This window comes from Rhopilema esculentum, chromosome 3, assembly GCF_057945365.1.
Source record: "Rhopilema esculentum isolate cy_ngs chromosome 3, ASM5794536v1, whole genome shotgun sequence".
NCBI classification, from domain to species: domain Eukaryota; kingdom Metazoa; phylum Cnidaria; class Scyphozoa; order Rhizostomeae; family Rhizostomatidae; genus Rhopilema; species Rhopilema esculentum.
This window is the reverse complement of record NC_142817.1, coordinates 8,364,951-8,391,181: the sequence shown is the minus strand read 5'-3', so window position 1 is coordinate 8,391,181 and position 26,231 is coordinate 8,364,951. Positions and strand designations below refer to the sequence as shown.

At 36.7% G+C, this 26,231-nt stretch overlaps 3 protein-coding genes across 5 annotated transcripts; 1 reads left to right on the top strand and 2 right to left on the bottom strand.

Annotated features, from left to right (window-relative positions):
* Nucleotides 1-1,419: 1,419 nt before the first annotated feature.
* LOC135692755 (non-structural maintenance of chromosomes element 3 homolog) lies at nucleotides 1,420-10,006 on the bottom strand. Of its 2 annotated transcripts, XM_065211045.2 has the most exons (10): nucleotides 9,136-9,943; nucleotides 8,514-8,642; nucleotides 8,034-8,097; nucleotides 7,468-7,547; nucleotides 6,758-6,855; nucleotides 6,389-6,468; nucleotides 5,744-5,786; nucleotides 4,623-4,682; nucleotides 2,485-2,599; nucleotides 1,420-2,242 (listed from the first exon to the last, which is right to left on the bottom strand). In XM_065211045.2, exons 2-10 carry the CDS (start codon nucleotides 8,580-8,582, stop codon nucleotides 2,168-2,170), a joined length of 684 nt encoding a protein of 227 aa, XP_065067117.2. In that variant the 5' UTR covers nucleotides 8,583-8,642; nucleotides 9,136-9,943; the 3' UTR covers nucleotides 1,420-2,167. The 2 variants fall into 2 exon arrangements, with proteins under 2 accessions (XP_065067117.2, XP_065067118.2); XM_065211046.2 differs by lacking the exon at nucleotides 2,485-2,599 and having other exon boundaries at nucleotides 9,136-10,006.
* Nucleotides 10,007-10,950: 944 nt separating this feature from the next.
* Nucleotides 10,951-13,117, bottom strand: LOC135692756 (piercer of microtubule wall 1 protein). 2 transcript variants are annotated; one of them, XM_065211047.2, is made up of 5 exons: nucleotides 12,928-13,117; nucleotides 12,557-12,650; nucleotides 12,025-12,123; nucleotides 11,539-11,605; nucleotides 10,951-11,255 (listed from the first exon to the last, which is right to left on the bottom strand). In XM_065211047.2, the coding sequence occupies exons 1-5, from the start codon at nucleotides 12,967-12,969 to the stop codon at nucleotides 11,096-11,098; spliced, it is 462 nt and encodes a 153-aa protein (XP_065067119.1). In that variant the 5' UTR covers nucleotides 12,970-13,117; the 3' UTR covers nucleotides 10,951-11,095. The 2 variants fall into 2 exon arrangements, with proteins under 2 accessions (XP_065067119.1, XP_065067120.1); XM_065211048.2 differs by lacking the exon at nucleotides 12,025-12,123 and having other exon boundaries at nucleotides 12,928-13,099.
* Nucleotides 13,118-18,177: 5,060 nt separating this feature from the next.
* LOC135692750 (matrix metalloproteinase-25) lies at nucleotides 18,178-25,667 on the top strand. Its single transcript, XM_065211036.2, has 9 exons — nucleotides 18,178-18,374; nucleotides 19,644-19,749; nucleotides 20,512-20,651; nucleotides 21,021-21,264; nucleotides 21,860-22,081; nucleotides 22,252-22,771; nucleotides 23,293-23,493; nucleotides 24,646-24,783; nucleotides 25,329-25,667. The coding sequence occupies exons 1-9, from the start codon at nucleotides 18,237-18,239 to the stop codon at nucleotides 25,483-25,485; spliced, it is 1,866 nt and encodes a 621-aa protein (XP_065067108.2). The 5' UTR covers nucleotides 18,178-18,236; the 3' UTR covers nucleotides 25,486-25,667.
* The last annotated feature ends 564 nt before the right edge of the window (nucleotides 25,668-26,231 follow it).

Sequence of the window (26,231 nt, the reverse complement as noted above, 5' to 3'; positions counted from 1 at the left end):
TTTTTAATGACGAGTTATTCTGCATCATGAAGCTTCAAGGGATGGCTGAACACCCCCTTCTAAAATTTCCGGGAGGGCTCAAGCCCCCCCCCCCTCAACAAAGTCGGCGCCCACGTGTCACGTGGTTCCCGGTGAACTTTTTCTCCCCCTTTCTAAGATTGCATCAATATTCTTTTTTCAGAATCTTTACAGAATCTAGCTCTCGTATAAATCCAAAACAGCTAATTAAACCAAGGAAACAGGAAAATACGAATATCGATGCTTTCTACTGAAATAGATTTAGTGTCATTTTGTGGTGATGATATCGGAAGAGAATATATTTCATTACGAAAAGCTTAATTCAAAAGGATAATGCTGATGATTCAGTGGTTGAAATTTCTCTATCATGTTCCGTGTTGTAAATGGTTCCTTCTCGACTTTTGAAGCATGTTTCATCTTGAATTTCTCTATAGCTAATGAATATGGGTTGATCCGAGTTAATCCTTTGAAAATGCTACAACTGGGTCGCTCTTTAAACATACTACCCCAATCGGGGCCTTCTTTAAAAACTTTGGTAAAGAATCCGTGTGTAGAATGTGTTTAAGTCGTCCAGAGAACGGAACAACTCTGTCTAAAAAGTGGCCAGTTTACAAAGTTAAAAGGTAGCTTTGCACATCATTGTATAACCGATTCCTTATCAAATGTATGCTTTGATTTATTCCACATAGAGAATGGCTGAATCCACATAAAACGAAGGAACACAACATGAAGAAGATAACTTACTTAAGTGTTGCTCTATTTCCCATTTTACAAAAAGATTTGATTGCAAAATTCTAAAAACCCGACGTACCAGTGGCGGAAATTCAGGCCATTTTGGGGGGCTAAGGCTCCGATTTTCCGACAAGACAACATATTTGACGGGCTTTCGGCATGTTAAAGATTTGTAAAATCTCGGACGTTGAAAACCAACGCGATTGGGGAGCCGAACCCCAAGCCCCCAAGCCCCCAAGCCCCCAAGCCCCCGAGCTACTGCAACAAACAGCAAAATCACAGTGTCATTCCTTTTGTCGTCACTTCTAAAAATTACAAAACAATTAGAATAGATGATCATTTTAAATATGATAAAGATGTTGGAATTATCCACTAGGCTCTAGAGTTTCCCTCCCCACAAGTTACCCCATGGTCACCGACAAATATGTTCACAGCATTTTTGTTGTTGTATTGCGTATGTTTCAAGTTATTTGCTACATTAGTTAACATCAATGATTCACACACATTTCCATTTCTCGTTTATAGCCTCAGTTACGTCACAGGAAAAAGTTAATTTCCCCACCATTAAAAATTCTTTAAAATATCCCAGGGATCGAGATGCTGTTATAATTTAATTCTCTCACTTCTTGATTGAACAGAGACTTGGTGAAAAACAAAACTTCTGACAGGTGCATTTAATGAGTTAATCTCATAACTACTGGGCGTAAAAAACTGATAATTATGATACTGTTCATGCAATGTTATTTGTATAAATCTTTATCCAATAAGTTCACATCGCATAATCAAACATAACAATTAAAGAGACAAATGTAAATATATTCCAGTATTAGAAGAAAAACATTTTTGCTAATCAAATTAATTCATCTCTGATTCTGATAAAAATAAGTTTGCCTTTCCAACTTCCTTATTCATAGAGCCAGAGGGCTTATGGCACATTACAGTGTTCCTTACTTTTGGCAAACTAAAAATTCAAACCCACGAATTTCAGTTACTGGAGAATTATATAGCAGAGTTTATATATATATAGGATATGGCTCAATATATTGGGCGGCTAAATGATCTGACAAATGATGCGTAGAGGCTGACCCAGTTTGTCAATGTCCTGAACCTCATTTATGATTATGACCTTTCCAAACGCTCTTCTTTAAGACTAGATTTTTCTAAGACAGTTTGTAGCATCGAATTAAAAAACAAGTTTTCATGCAGGGCTATCGTTCATTCAGGGGTGACCTGAAAACTCAGAATCAATATGGACAGGCAGCATCACACACCTTCAGATACATAGTTTATGGGAGACATCGATGTGCAACCAGTGGGTTTAAGATTGAAAATTTACACTGGTTTATGATGATTTAAGCAATTTGGAAGAAAGACGCGGAGTGTTGCCTTCCAGCGTTTGAAACTGTAACTTCCCCTGTCACTGCTGTTGGCCTTCCTCGCGAACAATCTCCTTGTATTGCATCTTCCACTGCTGAATATCAACCCCATAAATCTGGAATAAAGAATCAACATAATTAATGGCTTACACCCTAATAACTTAAAAACAAACTAAAAACAATTCAACCTCAGATTTTCGAAAAATTAAGAACAGACAGCCTCGACATCAATGAAAATCACCCCTAACTAGTATGTTTTATAGTGACGGATGTCATATAAATAGAGCTGTGCACGTTTTGGAGTTGGAAAAGCAGGAAAGTTCTGATATGCGAATGCTATGGTCAGGCTTTTACTAACCTCAGAGATGAACTCGAGAATTCTACGTTTTGAAGTTTCAGCCATTGTCCTTGGGCCCATTTTGTAGTTGAAGGTAACAAGATCTGGGGTTACCACTTTCTCTTTGATGATATAACTGGAACGAGCGCATAAAAGCATTTTATTTGACTCTTATATTCAATCCATAACTTGTGAAGGCAAAGTAATACCCGATATTTTGTACACAAAGAATATTCATCTCCTAAATTGGCGAAAACCTTATATATCTTGATAGCAAACTATATCAGCATGTGCTAGGGGTATATTTTTTGGAAAAGGGGGGTTTTTAGGGACATAAAACCCCCAGCCTTTGTTAAACATGGTCAAATCCCATCCTATTAAAACCTGTTTCAAATTACCTTTCAGTTTCTAATTAGTGTTTTTTGCATAAAGTATTGTGAAAATTTATGAATAGGTGGAATTAGAGAAGGGTGAGGTAGACAAGGGTGCTTTTTTTTCGCCAGACCTTTTCAACATCTACAGTGAAACAATAACGAGAGAGCTACACTAATTGGAAGGACTTATTGTTGGGGGAAGAAACAGTACAAATATAAGATAGGCAGACGACACGGCGATCATAGCAATATCAGAAGAGAAGCTACAAGCACTACTGGACAAGGTAGTGGAAGAGAGTAGGAAAGTGGGCCTTTCAATCAACATCAAAAAACGCAAAGTATGGTCATCAGGAAAATACGCCCAGGATGTAATCTAAAGGTAGAGAGGAACAACATCACGCAAGTAGAGAAGTTTAAACAACCTAGAAAGTTTGATAACAGACAACGGTAAATGTGATGCAGAGATTAAGAGAAGAATCGGTATTGCCAAAGAAACGTTTCACAAAATGCAAAGCATACTCAAAGATCGAAAAATGCCAATGACCACTAAAATCAGGATTCTGAAATGCTGCATCTATCCTGTGCTTGCCTATGGCTGTGAATGCTGGACCATCACAAAAACAATGGTAGAACGAATGCAGGCAGCGGAAATGTGGTTTCTGAGGAGGATGTTAAGGATTTCATAGACTGAACACACACGCAATGAGGAAGTTTTGAGAAGAGCAGGTACAAAAAAGGGGACTATTAACATCAATCAGGAAATGGCAGATGGAGTTTTTTGGGCACGTGATGAGAAGGGAAGGCTTGGAACACCTAGCGGTTACTGGAAAGATAGAAGGAAAGAAAGGAAGAGGAAGACCAAGAATTGGATATGTGAAGGCTTTGCGTACTGAGAGAGGTGTGGAATTATAAGTATAAAATGGGGAAGCCTCAAGCAGATTTTTTATTTTGAATTTGAAATGGAATCTTTCTGCAAACTTGACAGCAACACTAAATTTTCTGGTTCAAAGAAGAAAATATAAATAGAGATGAAGATCGAGGGGGGGGGGGGGTTCCTTAACATGTTTGAAGATAGGGGGACGTGCCACTATTTAGGGCTACCTTTTTTCTGAAAAGTGTGGAATTATCGGTAACAGTTTTTGAAATATGTGCGGAACTATGGGTACCATTTGAAAAAAACATGCAGAATTATGGGTACCATTTTTGGAAAATATTGCAAAATTATTAGGAGGGATATTTAGCATTAACAAAATAAATGACCAGTTAGAAACAAAAACTATGAAATCTGTGTAATATTGAGATTTTGGGGCAAAGGACATGCAAAATTTGTTTCCTGATTTTTGTGCTTTAAAAATTTTATTTCCTTTGCGGAATTAATTGCAGCAGGAGGGGGCATAGAAATTAGAAAAGTAACAGGAGAAGCTATCCAAGGATTGTTTATTTGAATATGTAAGCTCTTATTCATTCAAGGGCAAATTCAATCCAAATTTCACTGGCTGTTATTTAGCAACGAAAAATAAAGGTAAGACCATAACGAAGTAAATGGTTGTCCTTCATCTGGCCAAAGATCCACTTTAAAATACACACTTTTATCGAACTAGCTTTTTCCTCGGGATCATCTGACTGGCAATTTCCTAATCTTTTAGAATCCGGGCGCGATTAAGTTTTCCCGCTTACGTTTGACCTAACCCTGATTTGGTAGTTGCTCAAATATTCATAGACGGCAAGTAACCAAAAAACAAAAAAGGCGTTTACTTTTTTGTTTGGAAGATATCAATTACTCACGTTTGTTTCACGAATTCCTGTATCGTCTTTTCAATATCTCCAAACTCTTTATGATTCACGCTGACGTAAAAAAAATTTTTTAAAATACAATAAACAATTTACACAAGAAACAATCTATCTAGCATCACTAATTAAAAACATTATGTTTGTTACTTAATTGTGTGTTTATTTAATTTTGTAAACCGGCAGCCTGTCGGTATATAAACAGTGCTGAATTCATATATATTTTATTTCTTGTTTATTTGTGAATGGATGCAAATGATTATGAACCAGCATTGATAAAAAAAAAATTTCTTAAATACAATTGATTGATGCTATGGTTTTACAGAATTCAGTTATTTACAGCAAATTCAAGCTGACTTTCAGCATTTCTACGCCCTGAAGAGCACTGGATATTGTGACGTGGTCTTCTTTGTTCATTCAGACAAGCAACTTAAAATGCTAAAGCACAGAATAGAGATATGGCAGGTTGACGCAGACAAATTACGCAATGTTCTGTTCGTAACCACAAACCATAACCACGGTGGATAAGAAATCTTAACATAGAATCTTAGGTTAATACAATCGTAGAAAGCCAAGTCTAGCGATAACAGCGAGTAAATTAATTTGCAAAGTTATCCTTCCGGCTGCGTGGAATATGACCTGCACATGGACATCATATTGCTGCGGCAAAAAAAGCAAACACTGATAATCTACGGGTTGGAAACCGGAATAGAAGCGACGATACTGCAGTTCCTCGTAATGTGAAGTACATAATCAATTACCTTAGTGAAAAAATGATACTGTATCTATAATATGTTTTGTAAGTAGGCAACCAAACTGAAATCGATAAACAGCACCACTTCACAGGGGCTGCAAGAAACTTCCTTCAAAACTCCATTCACATGTTCCTTTAGCTTTAACACACTGGAGAACAAGGAGACTGATTTTTCTTCGCCATTTCCGCGAGATTATTACACATTTTGCACGACTGGCCAGCAGACATTGCAAAAATATTGACCACGAGTAGCATAGCCCCCCCCCCCCTAGCATTCAGTGCTTATAGTTAACTAGCACTAACCACAAAACATGAAGTTTCGGAAAATCAAATGATAGATCTTACGCAGCAAACGAATACTTACTCTTTACGGATGCCCAGTTGTTTAAGAGTTCGTTTCAAGATATCTGTGGAAGGGAAATTCAAACTTTATGTATAGTTTTCAGCACAAAACCTTTCAAGGCCAGTTGATGTTAACGCGGGGCTTTCTCTGGGACAAGTTTACAGCTTCCATAAAACATACAAGGAAAAAGATAGAACTAGTCTACCTAAAACCCCTCCATTTACCTCCCTTTTTGTATCTCAATTTTTTTATATAGATGTACAACAGTATCTCACTTGGTAGAGAGTAATTTCCATTTAAATTTTTCAATACAATTGTCCTAGAATTAAGTATTACTGCTTGAAACATTATATTCAACAATGATTGACAGTAGTTTGTAGGCAGTATTTTGTAGACAGTATTTTGTAAGGCATTTCTTTATAAAGGAAATATTATACAGTCTGACAATTTCTAGAGGGGGACTCCAGCCCCCTGCTTCTGGAAGCTCTGGTAGGGTTGTAGTGGCATACAGAAAAATATATTTTTATGAGATATTAGTAAAATTGACTAGTATTGAATAGAACTTTTGAGTTTCTAGCAGTTTTCTGTAGTATCTAGTCATATTAAGTGTGGGATTACAGGGCTTTGTAATAGTCTTTTGATGAAATCAAGCAATTGATACTTCACCATCACTGACAACTCCATCTGACATGTAGATGAGACTGATGATAATCATAAGCAAACCAGAATGCTTCACTTCTTTTGACCTAAAAATAGTGCTTCTTTCTCTCAGCGGTTTCAGCAAAATTCCATCACAGATTAATCTTTATAAAGAATTAGTCTCTTGTTTATACAGGATCAGAGGTGACCTGGACCAAACTTGCTTGAGTATGACATGTTTTGGGACAGAGTGCAATGATATGTGAATGTGTGTAATGCAAAAAAGTGCAAAGATATAGACCAGAGTGTGATACACTATAGGGTGAGAACAGATTGCAATAGAGTGTAAATCTTTGCAGCCATTTAAGCAGAAATTTTACTTTTTGAGATACAAACCATGGTATAACGTCTTCGTTTCTTGTGTCAAGGTCATTTACCAAGAAATAAGATTTTGTCTTTCCAACTTCACTTTCAACAACATCAATTCCAAATATCTATAAAAAGTTTTTTATCTTTATTTTCGTGCAATTGTGTCCCTTTTTGTAATAGATATCAATCAGGCTCTGCTGGAAGACTTTTAGAGAATCTGAAAATTATCAAACAGGTTTCATTCCACAGTTTTGTTTGAATATTTTTTGAAAATGAGAACAAAGGTTAATCTTCATTTGTTGAAAGGCTGAAACATAGCACAATGCAAACTAAACATATTATGATTCAACCCTTCCTTGGTATCCATTTGAAATTATGTCAGAGGTACCAATAGAGAATGTATGGCTTTCTTTACCCATGAATACAGCTAATTCATTTTGATAACATTTTCACTTAAATTTTGAAAAAAGCCTCAGTGGGCTTCCTATCTAATGAAAACAAAGTTTGTTTTTGTAGATAGGAACTATAAATTTTCAGCAATCTTAAGAATAGACAGTTTTTGAGAGCTGCTAGCATACAAAGGTTTTAGTATCATAAACTCAACACAGCCTCTAAAGGCCTCTGAAGCTTTGCACAAACAGTGAACTTATTGATAGAATTAGGCAATCTGTAGGGTTGTGCAAATCTTTCTTAAAAGCATTTTATCTTGCTAAAAGTAATTGTGTAAAGAATCTCACATTAAGTAAAAATTCCTTTGCTTTTTCAAATATGGGCTGAAAACACCTGACATGCTCCTTCAGGACATTCCTGTTGATGTCTGTAAGTAAAGAAAACATTTGTATAAATTCCATTTAATTTAGTTTACTCCAACTAGATCACCAAAAACACAAATACCCTCCCCTTTAGAAATATATAAGCTTTTTCTAACTTCCCTAGACAAAATTCTCAACCTTTGTTTTCAAATCCAGTCCGATTTTTCCAATGTTATTTGAAGTGTAGTGAATTTATTGGAGTCATGATGATGGTAATTCCCAAGATGCTTGAACAATGTTTAATCTCTGAACTTTTACAATTCTGATAAAAATTTAAAATCAAAATTAAAGCAGTTTTGCTATGATTTGCTATGATGTAAATATGGAAACAAAATATGTGCATGCAGTGCTTACTGCTAAAGTTAAAGTGAAATGCTTAGTCAATATAAAGTGAAAAAATTATTTTGGCATGTATCATCCTGGAAAACTAATTTCGTATTTATCAGATAAATATCAGCATACAAGTATGATTACACATGAACAGGATCTACCTGGCCTTTTTATTGGTAGTTTTTTCTTGTCCTGACAAAGCATGTATCTGACTAGCTCTGAAACCTACAAATAGAGATGGATTTACAAATTTATCCTCTTCCAAAATTGTTTCCTTGTTCTCATTAGAAATAATCTTTCAAATATTGAGAATAATCCCCACTTTTATACTTCTACCTTTCCATTAATAGGCTTTTCATTAAAATGAAGCATAAAAGCCAGAAACAGCAACAGGCATATAATCAGGGATGTACACTTGGTCAAATATGAGGGGCAAGCCTATTGTTTTCATAAAATGATGTCACATGTCCCCATAATTTAAGAAACCAAAGACAATTGGCTTTGAAAACATTGTCCACTGTCCCCGGGTGTCTACTACTGCATAAAATATTATAAACAGTAGTTCTGAGCAGCACAAAATGATAAGAAATTATGCCATATTATTTTGATATGCTTAGAAAAAGCTCGTGGGTTATTCATACTTTGCGCTGGAATTCAGCTGGGCCAAGAGTTTCTATAGCTTTGCTTGCTTGTGAACTCTGTGAAGACATTGTGAACCAAGGATGCACACTTTAGTTCCAAGGATGCCTTTTTTTCTATCTGTTATGATACTAGAAAAAAAATCCACACTTAGGCAATACATATAATGGATTTTCTAGATAATGATCATTCAGTTTCGATTATACCCCTTTATACTAGCCATATTTGCATGGAAAGTGGGAGCTTGAGGAAATTTTATCATGAGCAAAACTCTAATTCACTGTTGATTAAAAAATCGGTGAGCTTTGACTGGAAATAAACTGAAGGGGCACTTTCAAGGTTGGAAAACAAGTTTTATTTTTCCTACGTTATGTAGCTGACAGTTTGAACTGCTGAATGAGCATCTAGTTCGTCTTATAGCCTGGATCCTAATGTAATTTCGGAACTACACTTCCGTTGCAACTGACATACACTAGATAGGGCCCGCGTAGGCCCTGAGCCTAATTAGGTTGTCGCTAAACCCTTGAGTAGATGCAAAAATAAAAGGCTCCACCCTAGGTGTATGTCCCCTTAAGGCAAATATAAAACAATTCATCAACTAAATGGTTAATAAGCATTTCCTACCTCTACTCTTTGACTAGAGAATGGTATACAAATACAGCACACACAACTTTTTGCCGCCAAAATCAATCGTGAACGAGACTCAGAGCCTCGCTTCAGGACTCAGGTTTGAACATTGGTATGAAACAAAGTAGTGCGAGAGTAATGCACAATATCTTGTCAACGGAAAAGCAAATAGTGGACGCACGGAGAACTCTGAAGAGAAGATTTCACTGATGGTTTTGGGCTGATGAGTGTGGAGGTGAACTTCTGCTCATAATGATGCCCAGAATAGCCTTTGTTCAGTCTGCCAGCAGCCCCCCCCCCACTTTTGTAGTAGGACGCTTCCCAGGTCACATGACCTATTTTAATCACGTGTAATTACCTATTGTAGACACTACATAATCTCAAGTTCTATATATCGTAGTTCAGTTATCTTTTTAAACTCGTTCAGATCAATCAAGATATGAAAATGTAAAGAGTGTGTTTCTTTGCTCTACAATCTAAACGATGTAATTAAAAGCACCACCTCTCACACTTTTTCCATATAAAGGATTTAAATTTGCCTAGTTTTCAAATTAGAAATCGATGATGCCTCTCAGTTTTTAAAGGCATTGAGTCATGATAAAAAAGGGGGTATACCCAAACGTAGGAGGTACCAGGTGGTATCAAGCCCCCTCCGTGACACCAGTGCTCTAGCACCAACAGTATTCACCAAATTTGTCTTTTTGAGCAATTAAATTTTGATCAACAGTGGCCAGGTCAAAAACTGGGAAAACGCAGAACAAGCGGAATGCGCAGAAAAGTGAAATTCGGATTTAAGCTTCTAGAATGCAAATACATAAATAAAGCAACAGAGCTCTTTCAAGAATTGAAATATAAAACCTTTTTCAAGGAATGAGAATATGCTTGCAGCAGAACAAGCCAAATTCACAGATCATGCGCAAATGTCTATTCACACATTCACGCATAACAAAAAGCTTTCCCTGAATTCTTGCATTGAAAATATTTGGCTGATCATGCAATCATGCCAAAATACCTGGTACCCCCTTTAACTAGCAGTGCTGGCCCTAGACATGTTAAATTTGCCACACAATTTTCTTCTTTAAAAAATCTATTAAGAAACCTATAACCTGTCTCATCATTTAAAGTCCATCTCTTGCAATAAATTTGGCTTTTTTATTGGCATATTACACAGCTCAATTGAATAGTTGGACTGGAATTAAAGTACCGTCAATTAAAAAGATCTTTCAACATGCTAAACACTGAAATAAACATTAACATTTCTTTGCAACTGTCAGCATTTTAATTTCTGAGACCCAGCACAAACCTCTGCTAAATCCTAACCAATAAACATTGTTCATTATAATTTAAAATAGTTATTATTCTAAGAAATTTTGAGCTATAAGAATAGAAACATTAGGAAAAATTGATTTTAAGGAGAGTCAATTGGCTTTCTAGAACAATTTAAGAGAGCAATTTGTAGCTCCCCTCCAGCATTTGAAGAGAGCACAGAGGGAAGCAAGAGTTATGACTCTCCTCAAATGGCCAGGCAGATTAATGTCTGTGCTTCATATTGTGTTTGGATATTGCTTGTCTCTCGATATCAAAAAATACTCAACTGTTAAAAACAGTTCAACGATTTCAGGTCAGTTTTTAATTTGAAATTCCACTACATAAAAACATTATTAAAGATAACATCATTAAAAATGGAGCTAACATAAAAAGGTTAATTTTCACCTTTCATTGGTCTTCTCAATTTTAGAATAACTAACTCGTGCATAGACTTTTAACATGTGATTAAATTAGAGAGAGAAAAGAGAAAACATTGTCTGTGGGTCTTGAAAATGATTAAATATTTTAACCCTTGACTAAATGAACTGAAAAATACATAGAATAGGAAAATTGTTTAGCTGTTAAGAAAATTACAAACTAGTCAGTTTAATATCTAAATAAATTTGATGCGAGCATCACAAAGGAATATTTAAAATAAACCATCATGATGACTTGATGCTCTGCTTTTATCTACAGCAGTATTAAGTGAATTGTTTCTATACATTCCACATTTTCCTAAATTTTCTGTGAAAGTCTGGCTTTTGGCATGAAAGGATGAAGGCATTGTATGTACCGTTGGGCTCACTGCGCTGAAATACAGGAAGAAAAACATCTGTAAACAACACTGAAAATATCAGAATTCACAAACAAATGGGTTGGATGTTGAATTCATAGCATGTTTCACAGAAATCATCTATAGCAAAAATCTATTAGTTTCTCTGCCAAAATGGAGAAATTTATACCATGCTCTATTTTCAAGAAAATTATTTCACACACAAATGGAAAAACATAAAACTTTGTATAAAAAACCTGTCAAGCAAGAAAAAATAAGTATAGGAATAGATAGCAGCACATTAAATGTTGAGATCTTACCCATAATCACTGCCACTTGTTCTATACATTGGATGTGACTCTTTTCTGTTATATCCATCAAACATATCTAAAAATCAATTAGAAATTTCAATCTGCTGTATCTATCTAAGTTCAGAAAAATTACTCAAATCTTGCTTGGTTATTTTTCTTTATAAATGCTAACAATTAATAGTACTTTTTTGCTAAGGACCAAGGCTAAGTCTATACTTTTGGGTTTTGTATATGACCATTTTGTCACTCACAAAGCTACAGTAAACATGTAAATTGATTTGAGAAAAAAAATAATTGAAATTAAAGACAATGCCAGTACAATGTTCAATCTACTACAAAGTAGTTTATTTAGTATTTCAAAATATTATTTCATTTCATCTAGAATTCCAGATAAAATAGTTTGCTGTGATAACAGTAAAAAGCCTTGAAAAACACATGAAAACACTGTGCCTAAATTAGTTAAGAAAAAAACTGGAAGGGTTTGTTAAAACTGACCTTTAGAAGTCAAGACTGGTGCTACAGAGTTTAACTGACATGTGAAGACAGGATTTCCAAGGTTATTAGGAGTTTGATCCTGAGATTTTTCATCCAAGTCTGTTAAATGCATAAATACCCTGCATCCTTAAAATGTTGATTTACTAGTTATAGCATTACTCAGGAAACTTAGTAATCCTTTCAAAACTTAAAGCTCTATTTTTCGCCCCTACCAAGTTCCTACAAATTTATCTTGATCCACCAATTGCATTGCATGTAAACCTCACCTACAGGGACACTTTGTGGATGACAATGAAAGATGTTATAAAAAGTGAACCTAAAGCAGAAATTGCTTTCAACAAAACTGAAATCAACTGAAATATAAGCATCATCCTTTATAATGACTGTTCTCATTTATCTGTATGCTGAGAGTATTGATAGGTCTTGCAAGCTACTTTTACTTTATGGGAAATATTTTATAAAATCCTTCTAAATTCAGACCACGCATAAAGGATTCAGGCCTAAACCAAACAACTGAAATTGTTGCTCCTACCTGGATTGTCAAACCTTGAGGGGATACTGTTTACTTTATAAAAGTCTGATGTCTTGGCTCCCTTTCCTGGTAGTGTTTCTTGATATTCACGATCCTGGAAGTAAATTATTTTTTATGAAAATATGACTACCCAAATTATGACATCATCACACATCAAACATGAACCTCACAACATATGTGGATAATGATGGAGCAAGTACTTTCAATGTTACACGGGAATGGATTCACCAAAACAAAAGGAATTACAAGACCTAATCTTTCCATCAGAAGTTAACTTTTATTTTTACGAATGTGTTGAAGGAAAAACTTGCGTAAAGGCCTAATTTTCTATGCGGAGAAAGCCATTTAATATCTAGCAGAAAACAACTTACAAGCTTCTGGCGAAGTTCCTTTGATTTCATTGAAGTCCCCATGATCTTACTCCAATATAAAGACGCAAGAACGACGTTGTTATAAGGCGGTATTTTCCACTTAACTCAAATGTTTTTCTGCCTTGCGAGAGTACCTGTTTAGTTTCTAGGCCACGGTGCTTCCATAGCAACAACGTATTAGTACCCAGACTTCGAGAATGGCTTTTGAGGGAATGTGCCACCTTAGTCCCCAGCTCCCACGTTTCATCAAGATACATTTTTTCACATGTCCCATAACTTCCACAATAGAAATAATCGGTGTTTCTCTTACATTATTAACATTTATCGTTCCTTTGTTTTTAACTTTCTTTTTAACTTATAAGCCTCCCCTCAGCTAGCCAGTATTTGTTTGGTTGAGCGAATTCCTTACTTAGCAAAGAAAATAAACCATTTATTTTGCTATTTGTCCATGAATGATTCTATAGATGCAACAGAGAATCATATAAGAAACTGCATACATACAGAGGTATAAGTGTGGCTCCTAGAATCTACCCACAGCAAGGGCCCCTTCCTAACACCCCTGCCGTCAATACACTAGGCATGTAGAATTTTTAAATTGTGATTTATATGAGATAAGAATTTTTGGGGGCAAGACCCCCCCCCCTGACTCTGAACAAGAGTCTGAATATATCGATATTTTGTGTTCCACTCCACATCATATAGTTACTCACTTTGCAAACACAGGGAACGCGGAAATGGGGGAGGGGGCCTACATTGGCTTCAGCTTCTCAATAACCTCTAAAAAGTACTTAAAACCACACTAAAGATCACCTTGCTCTTGATTTTCAGCATGCTTAACCCCCTCCCTCCAAAACATTTTAGTATCCTTAATCTGTAAAGTGCCCTGCGGTCCTTGCACAAACATGTAACTAAATACAGGACCTATTATAAGACAAATAGAAGTAGAGAATTGAGTTAAGATCTTGGATAATAAATTTGAAAGAAATTAGTGTGAACAAACTAGCTAATTTGATTGTTTATAGTGTTTATTTGTAAAAAGTCCCTAAACGAGCATATTAATTTCCCCATACTCATAAAACCGGAGCTGCAATATTACCACTGTGATATCACCGCCTTTGACGCACCAAAGTTTATTGCTTTATCACAGAGCCGAAGCAAAGTTACATTTAGCACAAGAATTCCCAGAACTTTTAACGATCTCTACAAAATTAATTCTTTATGATGCAATAAGGAGTCAACTCTCAGAGTTTATGACGTCAGAAATTGACTTACAGGTGACAGAAGTCGTGACCAGATGCGAATGTTCTGACAGCAACTTTGTCGCAAATTCAAATTTGTCCTATTTTGACCTTTCATTGGTTGTTCGGTGGTGTGCGTGCAAACTTCCAAAACATGTAAAAATGTTCATGTCTTCTGCAAATCTTATAAATAATATGCGTTCATTTCTTCTTTTTTCCAACTGAACAAAAATTTTCGGATGAATGTCGAGAGAATCTGAAAAAGGCCTTTTCCTGAAAGAGCTTTCATATCAAATCATTTCTAGCCTGCGACAGTCCTAATCAGATATACCAAGCTTCTCCAAGTAATCTCGACTATCCCTTATTGCAAAAATCAAAATACAAACTTATTTTCTTAATAACCGTAAATCCTCGAATTGGACCCCCTGAAACCCCGAAACCCCTCGAATAAGCCCCCATCCTAGAACTACAAATTGTCAATAAGCTCCCCCCGCGAATAAGCCCCCACTGCTTCTTTAAATTCTCGAATTGGATCTCTGCATTTGATGATTTTTGCCATCTGAGGCTGCCTGTGGCGTTTTATTGAATTACAACAACAAATTCATACTTTTGGTGGTAATTAGTTAAATGCTCATAAATAAATTCCTACTAAAAAACGAGGTCTTTTAATAATGTCTTCTTAATGTCTACAATGATTTTAAACCCCCCCTCCTCGAATAAGCCCCCATCCAAAAATATCAAAAATAAATAATTCCCCAGGGGGGGGGGGCTAATTCAAGGATTTACGGTATAATGAAGTTCCGCGATATGGAGCTCCGCTATAAAGCATTATTACAAGGAATCTATTCTCTTTGGGTTCATACTCCAGCAAACAGTAATCAGAAATAGTTTTCCTTTTTTGGCTTTTGGGTCTTAGGGCTTTCTAGTACCACTTGCCTTAGAAAATAAAAAGAACAAAAAGAGGCTTGACTACAGTATTCGAGAGAGTTAATGATAATGGAAATTTCCTGAATCTTATTTAAGAGCTCTACAACTCTGTAGATCTGATAATAAATATATCGTAAGACCTCCGTCTTAATTAATATTTCGCTAGATAACTTTTCATGGAAATGTTATACAAAAAACCGTTAGGACCATTTTGAGCTGCAAAGTTAGGATTATAAACAAATTTTTAAAGAATGATATTTAGCAAAAGTAACGATTTTCTATACAGAGATGGATTCTGAAAGATCTAAGTATTTTTACAGAATTAGTGGGGCGTGTCTTCGAAACCAGAAATTACTCAACCAGAAACTTAGTGAACAGTGGACAGAAATAAATAGCGAAGAGAATTTAGCCAACCATGGATATTTTGCTAATCTTTATATCATGTGGGCAAGTCTTTCGCGTCATTTGCCAGATTGCAATGTTCTGCCTTTTATTGAATGACATAGATTACATCTCAGTGCAACAAGATTTGTTTCTTGGTTAAGAGAGGTGAATAAAAGAGTGACTTCCAAAACCCTACCTGAAATAAAACGTTTCTTAACAAGTACCAAAAACTTCAAATAAGGAATTATCAAGAGCAGATCGTCATATGAGATGACGTCATGAATTGCAGCTTACTCCGTTGTTCGATTCATAGTTGCGGCAAAAACAGCACTTCCCTTTCCTAAAACCTGCGATACAACAAAAGCACTAAAGTGATTCTGACCGCGAGCGTGATAAAGCTATAAAATATCCTCATAAGCCGTATTCATCCAGGACAGCGAAGTTATTCACAGGCGAGCTGTTGTCGGGCTTACGTCACAGAATAAGGCAATTCAACATTTCATAACATCCTTCTTTCTTACAAATTATGTCTCACAAATGCCATCCACGGAAGGAAAACAAAAAAATGTGTTTGCAAAGTTGTGTTTTAGTTTGAAAGGTCAAGATAACACAACGCCTACCTATTCAAATATTGATCCTAGTAATAGGCTACAAAGCGCCCCCCAAAATTAGGAATACACGGTTATTAGCGTCCGATGATTATACAACAGTACAGCTACGTAGTGAAGGGGGGGCAAAAGGGGGTGGATGCCCCCTAAAAGTGTGTAGACCCCAATTTTTCCCTCGCTCAACACGATTTGCCACCCAATCTTCCAAAGGGCGTGGACCCCAATTTTTCCCTCGCTCAACACGCTTTTGCTCCCAAATCTTACCACTCTGGATACGCTGCTCCTGCGATACAATTTACTTTCTCCCTAATTTGAACACGAGCTTTCTAAAAATAACCATTCCCGTTTTTAAAAACTTTTGATAGCTTAAATTGTTCTTTCGATAGCTCAAGAGGATTTGAAATGAAATTTCTTAATGAACAGAGTACAGAGTTAAAGGTGTGTGTCATTTTAAAGGAAAAATAGGGATCATAATTCCTGGTTTTTATGTGGCAACAATGAGTTCTTGTTTATGGGGCTTTACTGTGCATCATGAAAGGATCGACAGGATTTGGCCTATAGTCTCCTGGGTCTCTTGGTGGAATGAAATTCAAATTGGGATGGAGGTTCCCATCATATTGCTTACCATTTAGTCACAGTGATTAAGTATACTGTTATAAAGGAAATAAATAGCTTGTTGACAGTTATTTGGGGGCATCAATGTTTTATAGATTTATAGTTTAGACTTTTTCCTCTTGCTTTCAACGATTCGGGGGGAGGGAGGATTCAATTTTACAGGGGCAATTCGGGGGAGGGTGGATTCAAATTTACAGGGGCAACGTGAAGTAGAAAAATGTGACAATCCCCTGCTGCCTCCTGCTTTCTACGTCCATTTTAAAGACTTAAAGTTAAACAACATTTAATTTCACCCGTAACATAGTATAAAACAGCATTGCTGAATGGGCTACCGTGTTTGAATAAATGAAAATTAAATAAAATCAAAATAATATTGTATTCATTGTGTGAAGGCTGGTCATTTATATCAAAGATAAAATATTATGATTTTCCGATTCCGCAGATCGCTTATGCGAAACTAACCACTTTTGAATTCCTTGGTACTACAAACCAGTCAGTGCAATCTTGTGGGAGAATGAGGAACATGAATTTAAAATTATTCTAAGCTAGAAACGATATTTGAACACATAGCTACTATTTCAAACGGAACCGAAAACTACCAATTAGCAAATATTTACGGCTTGTTATTAGCAAATATGTTTAGTAGGTTCAGGTACCGTGCACCAGTCTAACTAAAATGGATGCGTTGAGAAGGGTGTGACCGAAATTTTTTGCGGCCGCGCCATTTAGAACGCTGGAGAAATACTTGCTTAGATTCAGATTTAGATTCATGAACAGAAACGTTTCCCAATCCAGAAGAACTATTACTTCTTAAGACCCGTTACAGTTAACTTTCAAAAGTTGCGTTAGAGCAAAGCTTCTAAAGCCATGCCCCCACCCTTTTTTGCAAAATAATATTCCTTTTTTCTTCAAAATCCTTGCTATGATAGTTACGTCTTCCCTTGGCCCATCTACTTTCCAACCTTTGTCGGAGCCCATGCTTAAAACCGTCAAAAATTTCAAATGTGTCCAGGGCACTTCATGTAGGAATTGCGCTAATTTACAATACACTGGGGAGTCAAACCCTGTTCTGTTTTCTTTGGAGTTTTTCTCTTAATTTTTCTGCAGCCGCAAGTTGTATTGGCTCTTGAAATTGTTTCTCACACATTATTGTAGACAGAAAATATATTTAAACAATTAAATCTAAATGAGTTTTTTCGTCATTCTATTTTGAGTAGTGACTGCGTGTTTTCAAACAATCACCGACTACGAAAAACATACCAATCATTATTTTTATTGAGTTATTCCTGTTTGATAAGATAATAAAACGACCAAGAACATCTTACAACATATTTCCTGTCGAAACTTTGTTGTCCGACACCTAGACAAAAGCGATATCAAACTGCGCCAACTGTGACCTCAGCTCTCTGGTTCCGCCCGCAATTGACGTAGACACAGGAAGGGATGTCAACAGTGTCTCAATAAAAACGGCAGTAAACTTGTTTGCAGTCAGTAAGCTTCTAGTATCACCACAAGTCAGAGAAACTACACTTTCACGATGAATTTAGTAATTTTCAAGTTTCTACTGGTACTCAGTACGCAGCTGATTATTCAAGAAATAATGGCAATGAAATTACTGAAATTAGAAGATAAAGTTAAAAAGGCGTTAGATAAGGGTAAAACTGACAAAGCCAAGGTGAGTTTTTCAGCATATCTGAAATATACCGTTTACATATTTTATGAATAGAGCTTGTTGTATTCACTTACCTCTAATGATGTTACGTCATTCCGAGAAAATTGTGTTAGCCATTCCGAGGCACTGTTTACTGTTTACTGAGCGAAAAACCACTGAATCACAAACAATCTGAAATTTCAGTGAATAGAATAAGGCCCATGAAACTCTGCATTTGCCCTGAAGTGTTGTCAGCCTGTTTTTGTGTTGACTTTTTGCAGTTTTATTGTATTTCCACAAATATGGCACCAATTTGTTGTTTCCCTGAGGGGATGTTTTGTCATGGTGACAGGGTACTGCAAGAGGCCGATCGAATGAAGCCTACTCTGAATTTTCTACTGGGAGAGAAACACTGAATTTTCCAATCTACTAAATTTCCAATAAACTAAATTTTCCAATCAACTAGATTCATCTCTGGGAAAACCAGTCGAGTCTGCCGGCAGGCTAGATTTAATGGAATTTGAAATGAAAAAATTATACGATTTCTACTATCAAGTGCTCTGGTGAAAGACACTCAAAATATAATCTGATTTCGGGCAACCTTTTCAATCAGTTTGGTTAGCAAAAATTTGATATCGAAGAGACTTGATACTTGTGGTTTTGTATTGATAAGCTTCCCATTAATGGCTACAATTTCAGTCCTTAAGGAGATCAAGTGTTCCTGTTTCTAATACCCATTTCCAGCTGTTTAGTCACAAAAAGATACCGGGGTTGGGCATGTTCTGACGCGGTTCGTTGTTTTTGTTGGCAAAACGAACCCTAGTTTTCTTGTAAAGAGCGTTTATTTAGATACATGTAGCGCCAGTTATAGCAATAGGTGTTTTCCCTCGCGTTTCGTTGTTTTTGTTGGCAAACGAACCTCAGTTTCTTTTGAAGAGTGTTTATTTAGATAAATGATAAATGTATATTTACCCCTTCATCGTCCCAAGTAGCTCCTGTCTTATGTAAATAATGTCAATCTTTCGCATAGTATAAATTACAGCAAGATAAAATACATTCTTTTTTATAAGAACCAGTAAATCTAAGTTCAGGCTGAATCTTCGTATCTTTTCGATAAAATCTGAGGCTGGATTGTTCTTAATTTTCTATTTAAGTTACACTTTTATGCAATCATCCTAAGCTAATGCAGATATATCCACAAACTCTCGAAATGGCACACGCATTTTACTTTCCCAGCACTACATTTCATTTTCAGTGCAAAATAATTTATATTTGATATTATCTTTATTTTAGAAATACTTACGGTATTTTGGATATCTGAGTGGTGATTTTAACACCGAACAAGATATGAAGAAATCCTTGAAAGGCTTTCAGTATTATGCTGGTATTCCAATAACTGGTATGTGCTTGACATGGGTCCTTTCTATGAACCTTTCGAGACCCCGTTCTCTCAGGTGCTTTTCATTCTTCGTGGCTTGATTCAAACTCGTTGTAAAGATACTGTCCCTTATTTAAACAATTACACTCTTTTTATAAGAACCAGTAAGTTCAAGTTTGTTTATAATTTGCTCTTAATAAAATAGGGTGTAAGCAGTGCGAGTTCTAGCTTTTTCACTCTAGGGAGGTGTTCAGGCATCATTTGCCAACAAAGTGAGTGAGACAACCTTCATTTGCCGACAAGTTTGAGTATTCACTGAGAAAGCACCCACACGTGGCTAAAAGTCCCCGTTTTTGAGATAAACCATTGTTCAAAATTTAATGTTACCGTAGCTCAGCCTCGGCTTGTTCTTCGTTTGTTCTTAATTATTGACCAATTTTGAGGATCGTTTCTTATAAAATTGTTCTTTTAAAAAAATGCTATAAAATTTTAAGAAGTTTCGAAATTGTAGCTAAACCCCTTTTGGATTATCTAGTCTCTCTTGAAAATTGATATTTAGTCAAAGCATGAGCTCCGACGCAGATTGAAAAGTGGGGGGGGGGAAGGAAAAATTTAACACCAATAACGAATGACTTTGGAAAAGTCCTATTATTTTGCCCCCACAACACCCGACACCCCACCCCCTTTCCCGGAGGCCCTACAAAGTGGGTTTTAGTTGCTTTCAATTTATCAAGGCGAGAGACAACGCGAAATGTATTTCGTTTCAATTATCTTGATTCTCAGGCCAGCTCGACGACGCAACTGTCAACCAGATGCAAAAACCAAGATGTGGAATGAAGGATCCCAAAATCTCTTTTGAGGTTGGAAGAAGAAGACGGTACAATCTGCAGGGAGCAAAATGGGAGTTTCCGGAAGGGTCAGACGTAAGATATATTTATATTATATTTCACAAGCCTCTTTATCAAATCTGAAGTTCCCCATCACAATTCTGTTTACAGTGATAGACGTAGACTCTTGCTATCAATTTTTTGAAATTTATCTCACCCGGATCTTGTCACGACACCCCCCTTTTTTTAGAGCTTTTCATTTGTATTTTTGCAATGGAGCCAAAAATTATGAGTTTTTGCAGATATTCCCAATCTGAGCTTTTGAGAATAGCCCTCCACCCCCACATGCCTCCCCACTCCACACCCCCCCCCACCACCACCACCATACACATTTTTATGTACATTTGGCAACAAGTCTCGAGTATTGGAGAATTACGCATCATATATAATTCTTTTCTCAAACAGCGCACACTAACATGGTATTTGAAAAACAGTGGAAGCTCAATTGGTTACCAGAGAATGAGATTTGTTGTACACGAGGCTCTCAGCAAATGGCAGAAAGTGGCGAACATCAACTTTAAAGAATCCCCAAGGTCTGACAAGGCTGACATCTTCGTCAGCTTCGGGTCCGGGCACCATGGAGATCATTACCCCTTCGATGGTCCTGGTGGCACCCTCGCACACGCTTTTTATCCACTTGCGGGCTATGGTGAGTATTTTCCATAGCGCCATTTTGTCTGCCTATTGATAACTGTTTAGGTAGGTGGGTCTTTGAGATGCAACCTACGAATTGGAAATGCAAGGGTGTGTGGTTTTGTTTTCTGCTGTGGAAAATGTCAAGATATTCAGATTGTAACAACTCAAGTAGGCCCTATAGGGTTGGGTCTGTTCGAGAGGGAGCCTATTCGAAACTCGACGCTAAAAGGAAATAATATTTCGAGAGGAGGCTAATTTGAGAGGGGTGGTGGTTTATTCGAATTCTTACGGTACATCATATGAAACGAATGAGAACATCCTTTTTAGACACTAACCTCTGTTTCGGCCGTATTGTCTACTTTTGTCACCTTGACCATTTCAGGAGTCTTTTAAAGTTCCAAGTCAAAATTAATAATAATGTTCCAGCAAGGAAGGGAATTTAAGGGAGCCATTATAATCCACGAAGGCTCGAGGCCAACCTGATCCCTAGTTTCTTTCATATAATTTCAAGTCATCGGTTTTATATTTGAAACCAACTTTAACGAGTTAACATTCAACAAAATCTGTTTTGAAAAGTTCCATTTGTTTACTCTTATGTTTAACCTTAGACATCGGGGGTGACATGCACTTCGACAACGATGAAACTTTCACCTACAAAAAAAACTATGGCTCTGACATCATGTGGGTAACTGTGCATGAGGCCGGTCACAGCCTTGGACTGGAACATTCGTACGAAAAAAGTGCCATTATGTACGCTTGGTACCAAGGAGGTTACAAAGGAGATTTTGATCTGACTCCAGATGATATTAGAGGAATACAACATTTGTACGGTATGTATTTAAATTTACTTTTGATGGGAAGTAGGTCTAAATTTATGTATTAAAAGTCTTCAAGCATCATTCTTGTACCAGGAACCAGGAGTTCTGACCTACTTGTTAAATGATTTTCATAAGGTGATGCTTAAATAAATCTTTGTGAAGATATAATTTAATTCTAACAGGAAAAAGACCTGAAACGCCTGCAACACCGCCACCAACCACTACACAGGAACCCACGACAACGCAGCCTCCAACGACCACTCAAGAGCCAACGACCACTCAAGAGCCAACGACCACTCAAGAACCAACGACCACTCAAATGCCAACGACTACACAAATGCCACCAGCGCCACCAACAACCACACAAGTGCCAGATCCACCAACGACCACACAATCGCCACCAGAGCCACCAACGACCACACAATCGCCACCAGAGCCACCAACGACCACACAATCACCACCAGAGCCAAGAAAGCCGCACGGTATGAAAGACTGTATGTCAAAGATTGATGCAGCGGTACACGATCCTACGACTGGCTGGGTTTTTGTATTTTCAGGGGAGAACTTCTATTTAGCTTCCAAGAGAGGTTTGCGTTATGGACCTATCGGGGTAAATAGTTACTTCCGGGCCGTGAAAGGGGCAGTGACAGCAGCTTACATCCGGCAAAACGATTTTTCACTCGTTCTGTTCGCAGGAGATAAGTAAGTAAAGCCTGGTTATAACGCTTTCTACCTGTGATTACATGGCTTAATATCTGTAGAGCCCAGTTCAGAGATGTTCAGTTGCTGAACTTTGCTTAACATCGCTGAACATCACCAAACAAAATGTTAAACACGCTCTCGACATTTCGCTAAGGGTTTATGGAAGTTCAATGACATTTTTATTGAATAAGTATATTGTTCATTGTTTGGTATATTGAGTATTTTACCCCTTTTGGGAATTTTTTATTTCGGTAGGTAGAGGATAAGCGAATGTGTGCGCATATCCACACTCCGCATGCATATGTAGTGTAAGAAGAACGATGGTTCAATAAATAAAAGACTTTGGCCTGTTCTTCTTTTCAATGATCGCTCCTTTAACTTAAGCTGGAGGCAGTACTATTACTTTTAATTAAATTACTTAAACTCCCCTTCTTTTAAACTCGTGTCTGAATCCCATGCATCGTAAATCACATGCTGTGTAGACTGGGAAGATTTTTCTTATCGTGTTATTTGACTTTTAGATATTACATATACAAAGATTTTCAACTGGTTCAAGGTGAGCGACCAGTAACAGACTTCGGGTTGCCCCATGGGACAAAAGTTGATGCCGCTCTTCAATGGCAAGGCAGCAGCCGTGTAACATGGACTGCAGGCACGAGAACGTACCTCTTTACAGGAACCAAGTATTACCGATACAATGAAATCAAAAAGAAAATTGACAGGTATGCATGCTCGCATTAGAAATGCCATTCATTGCTGTTTCAAAAGCATTCATAAGAATGATAGAAATAATTCATAATTACAAATTGCAAATGTTAGCTATTTATCGAACACTTTTCCCAACCTGCAAGCACAATATTCCTTTTTACAGCTGACAGTGCCATGGCAACTTTTCATGGAACCATGGCAATGAATGATTGTTCAACATCTTTATTAGTTATTTCCCAAATATGTTTTTTTATGAGACCTTAATTTGTGCACAGCTTAAAAGTGCTTCATTTTTCGATTAAAAATACCTTAATTTAAAGACATAGTGATAAATGTTTTGGAAAGGAGGGAAAACGACCCTTAAAAATAGGTCATGCTCTGTTTGAAAAAAGATAGGATATCTATCAGTTTTGAAGCTTTAATAAAAATTTCCCGTTGTAGCTCTAAGCTTTGATAAAAATTTTGGAATAGCTCTAAGCGTTGATAACAATTTCCTGGTATAGCTCTAGTTCATAACAAAAATCAGTCACTAACTCATCTGGACTTTGCAAGAAAAACATTAGCTAGATGTGCTTAGAAGGTTAGAATTTTTCATCAGGTTATTCAGAGAAAAGGTACTAGTCCAAAGTTTTATTTTCTGAAACTTGAATTTCTTCCCTCTTGTATAGAGCTCCCCTCGCTAGATCTATGCTGAAGATAGAGAAGAAGCTCTACGTTTTCTTTACTATGTCAATATCTTTAGAATCTTATGAAGATTTGCTTTTAAACTCTCAAAATTACACCAGGCATGTCAATCGGCATTGAGATTATTTCTGCATTGAGATTTGCTTATGGCTTGTATAAGAACCTCAAATCGACCTTCACGTCGAACAAATGAGTTGCAGTGCATTAGACCCAGCCAAACAGCATCATTTCAATCAGCTTTAATTTCAAACAGCTTCAGGTCTCTTGGACATATTTGGAATAGCTTGCCCGAGGACTAATTGAAATATAGAACAGGGCCACCTGTAGATGTAGCATATGCCTACTTAAAAAATTGTTTTTTCAATATTATTTAATATAAAAATCAAGCAATTTAAAATCTATTCGGAAATTGTAACTCTGACATTTGTAACTAATCAAATTAGACACGGTAGTAAAATGCGTCACACCCCTTTATTTCGCAGATTTTATCCTCGAGTGATCAGCAATGCGTGGAGGGGCCTTCCTTCTAAAATTTCTGGTGCCGTGACCTGGTTTAAAGTAAATGGCCGTGGGGACACACACTTCGCTGCTGGAAATTCAGTTTACGTTTTTAATGATGAGTACGTATATTACATCGTCGCTCAAATTTAAAAGCAAAGCACACAGACAGAAATGCCGAAAAGTGGCACTTGATACTCCTTAATAAAAATACTACCGGGAGCGGCTGCAAATTTGTGGGAACTAAACATCATGTGGCAGAAATGCAAATACCAAATACAATTAGTAACGTTTGTTCGTATGAATTCGCTTCTGATGTGTGCCATTCTGTTATTAAGCTGAAATCTAAATGCTTTTGTTTCTGCATAGCTTGTATACACGTCTCTGATACTTCAGTTTATTGTGAAATTTAAGTTGCAAGCCCTCTGTTGAATATGTAGAAATAATTTCCACAAGGAATTTTTCACGTTTAGGAATATTTTTCTACTTCAAACCAATCTATGGAGTTTTGTGACCTACTATGTAGATCTTGAACACAAGAAGCTTTTTATCTTATGAATTCGATTAAGGAAAAGAAGAGCTAATCGTTAGGTAATTTCTTATTTACATTATGGAATAGCTGGCCTTCTTTCTGTAATATTATTTTCATTTAAACTCTTTGTTTTAGAATGATCAAAGTGAAACCTGGATACCCACGCCATATTAGCAATTGGCTCAAATGTTGGTCTGACGATGCTCCTCCACAGTCAAGACGATTCCCTGGCATTGGTTCGCTGATGTTTGCCTCGGAAGAAAGTGCAAAGGATCGAGGCTCCTCGCCTTAGAATCACTTTGTTATACGAATGAAGATGGAAACTTTCTTTTGAATTCTATCAGATATATAGATTAAAAAAATAAAGCTTTGGATTGTATGATATATATTAAACAGTTTTACATTTTTGCTAATAGTTTTATAGTTTTAAGCTAACAGTGTGAAAAGTCATATATTATGATATTCGTATACATATTTGAGACCATCTCTAATCTTATACTATTTCAACATACTTAACTTTACGACTTTTTAACTTTCAATTTGCCAGGACATGGCAACACTCAGATCAAGGTTAAGGTATCTAGAAAATAACAATCTCAAATTTTCTAATTCATCCATCCACGCAAAATCAATGTTATATTTTTGTTCCTGACCGGTATGATCCTTTGGACCGATATGATTATAAGATCAAACCGGTCTCGTCACTTAGATCGGTCTAGGAAGGGTCATATTGGTCTGGGCAAGAAAAAATAATTTAAGGCTTTAATAGCGGCTACCGAGGCCCTCTATTGGTCTTTTGCGGGCAACAGGGTGGCCCATCCGAATTTTTTTTTATCCAAATTCCTCAAATCTTTATTCCAAATTCAATTTTGTTTTCGATCCACACCTGGATATAAAAGTTTTGCTTACTTTCGGTCATTATCAGAAGTTCATACCCTGAAGGGTGTCGGACGAAAAATGCCTCAGGATGCTATGTGTCCGCTATTTCGTGCCATCTTCAAATATTGCGGTAACAAAAACTTTTAGCTAAATGTGTAT

What these genes read in the sequence shown, in the direction of transcription:
- LOC135692750 (XM_065211036.2), top strand. Translation starts at nt 18,237, where the DNA reads ATGAATTTAGTAATTTTCAAGTTTCTACTGGTACTCAGTACGCAGCTG. An exon ending in AGGAATACAACATTTGTACG is followed by an intron (nt 22,082 to 22,251) that starts GTATGTATTTAA and finishes TAATTCTAACAG; the next exon opens with GAAAAAGACCTGAAACGCCT. An exon ending in GTTCTGTTCGCAGGAGATAA is followed by an intron (nt 22,772 to 23,292) that starts GTAAGTAAAGCC and finishes TTTGACTTTTAG; the next exon opens with ATATTACATATACAAAGATT.
- LOC135692756 (XM_065211047.2), bottom strand. Translation starts at nt 12,969, where the DNA reads ATGGGGACTTCAATGAAATCAAAGGAACTTCGCCAGAAGCTT. An exon ending in AGGAACTTCGCCAGAAGCTT is followed by an intron (nt 12,651 to 12,927) that starts GTAAGTTGTTTT and finishes ATTTACTTCCAG; the next exon opens with GATCGTGAATATCAAGAAAC. An exon ending in CTCAAGGTTTGACAATCCAG is followed by an intron (nt 12,124 to 12,556) that starts GTAGGAGCAACA and finishes TGCATTTAACAG; the next exon opens with ACTTGGATGAAAAATCTCAG.
- LOC135692755 (XM_065211045.2), bottom strand. Translation starts at nt 8,582, where the DNA reads ATGTCTTCACAGAGTTCACAAGCAAGCAAAGCTATAGAAACTCTTGGC. An exon ending in ACTACCAATAAAAAGGCCAG is followed by an intron (nt 7,548 to 8,033) that starts GTAGATCCTGTT and finishes CTTTACTTACAG; the next exon opens with ACATCAACAGGAATGTCCTG. An exon ending in AACGAAGACGTTATACCATG is followed by an intron (nt 6,469 to 6,757) that starts GTTTGTATCTCA and finishes CACTATTTTTAG; the next exon opens with GTCAAAAGAAGTGAAGCATT.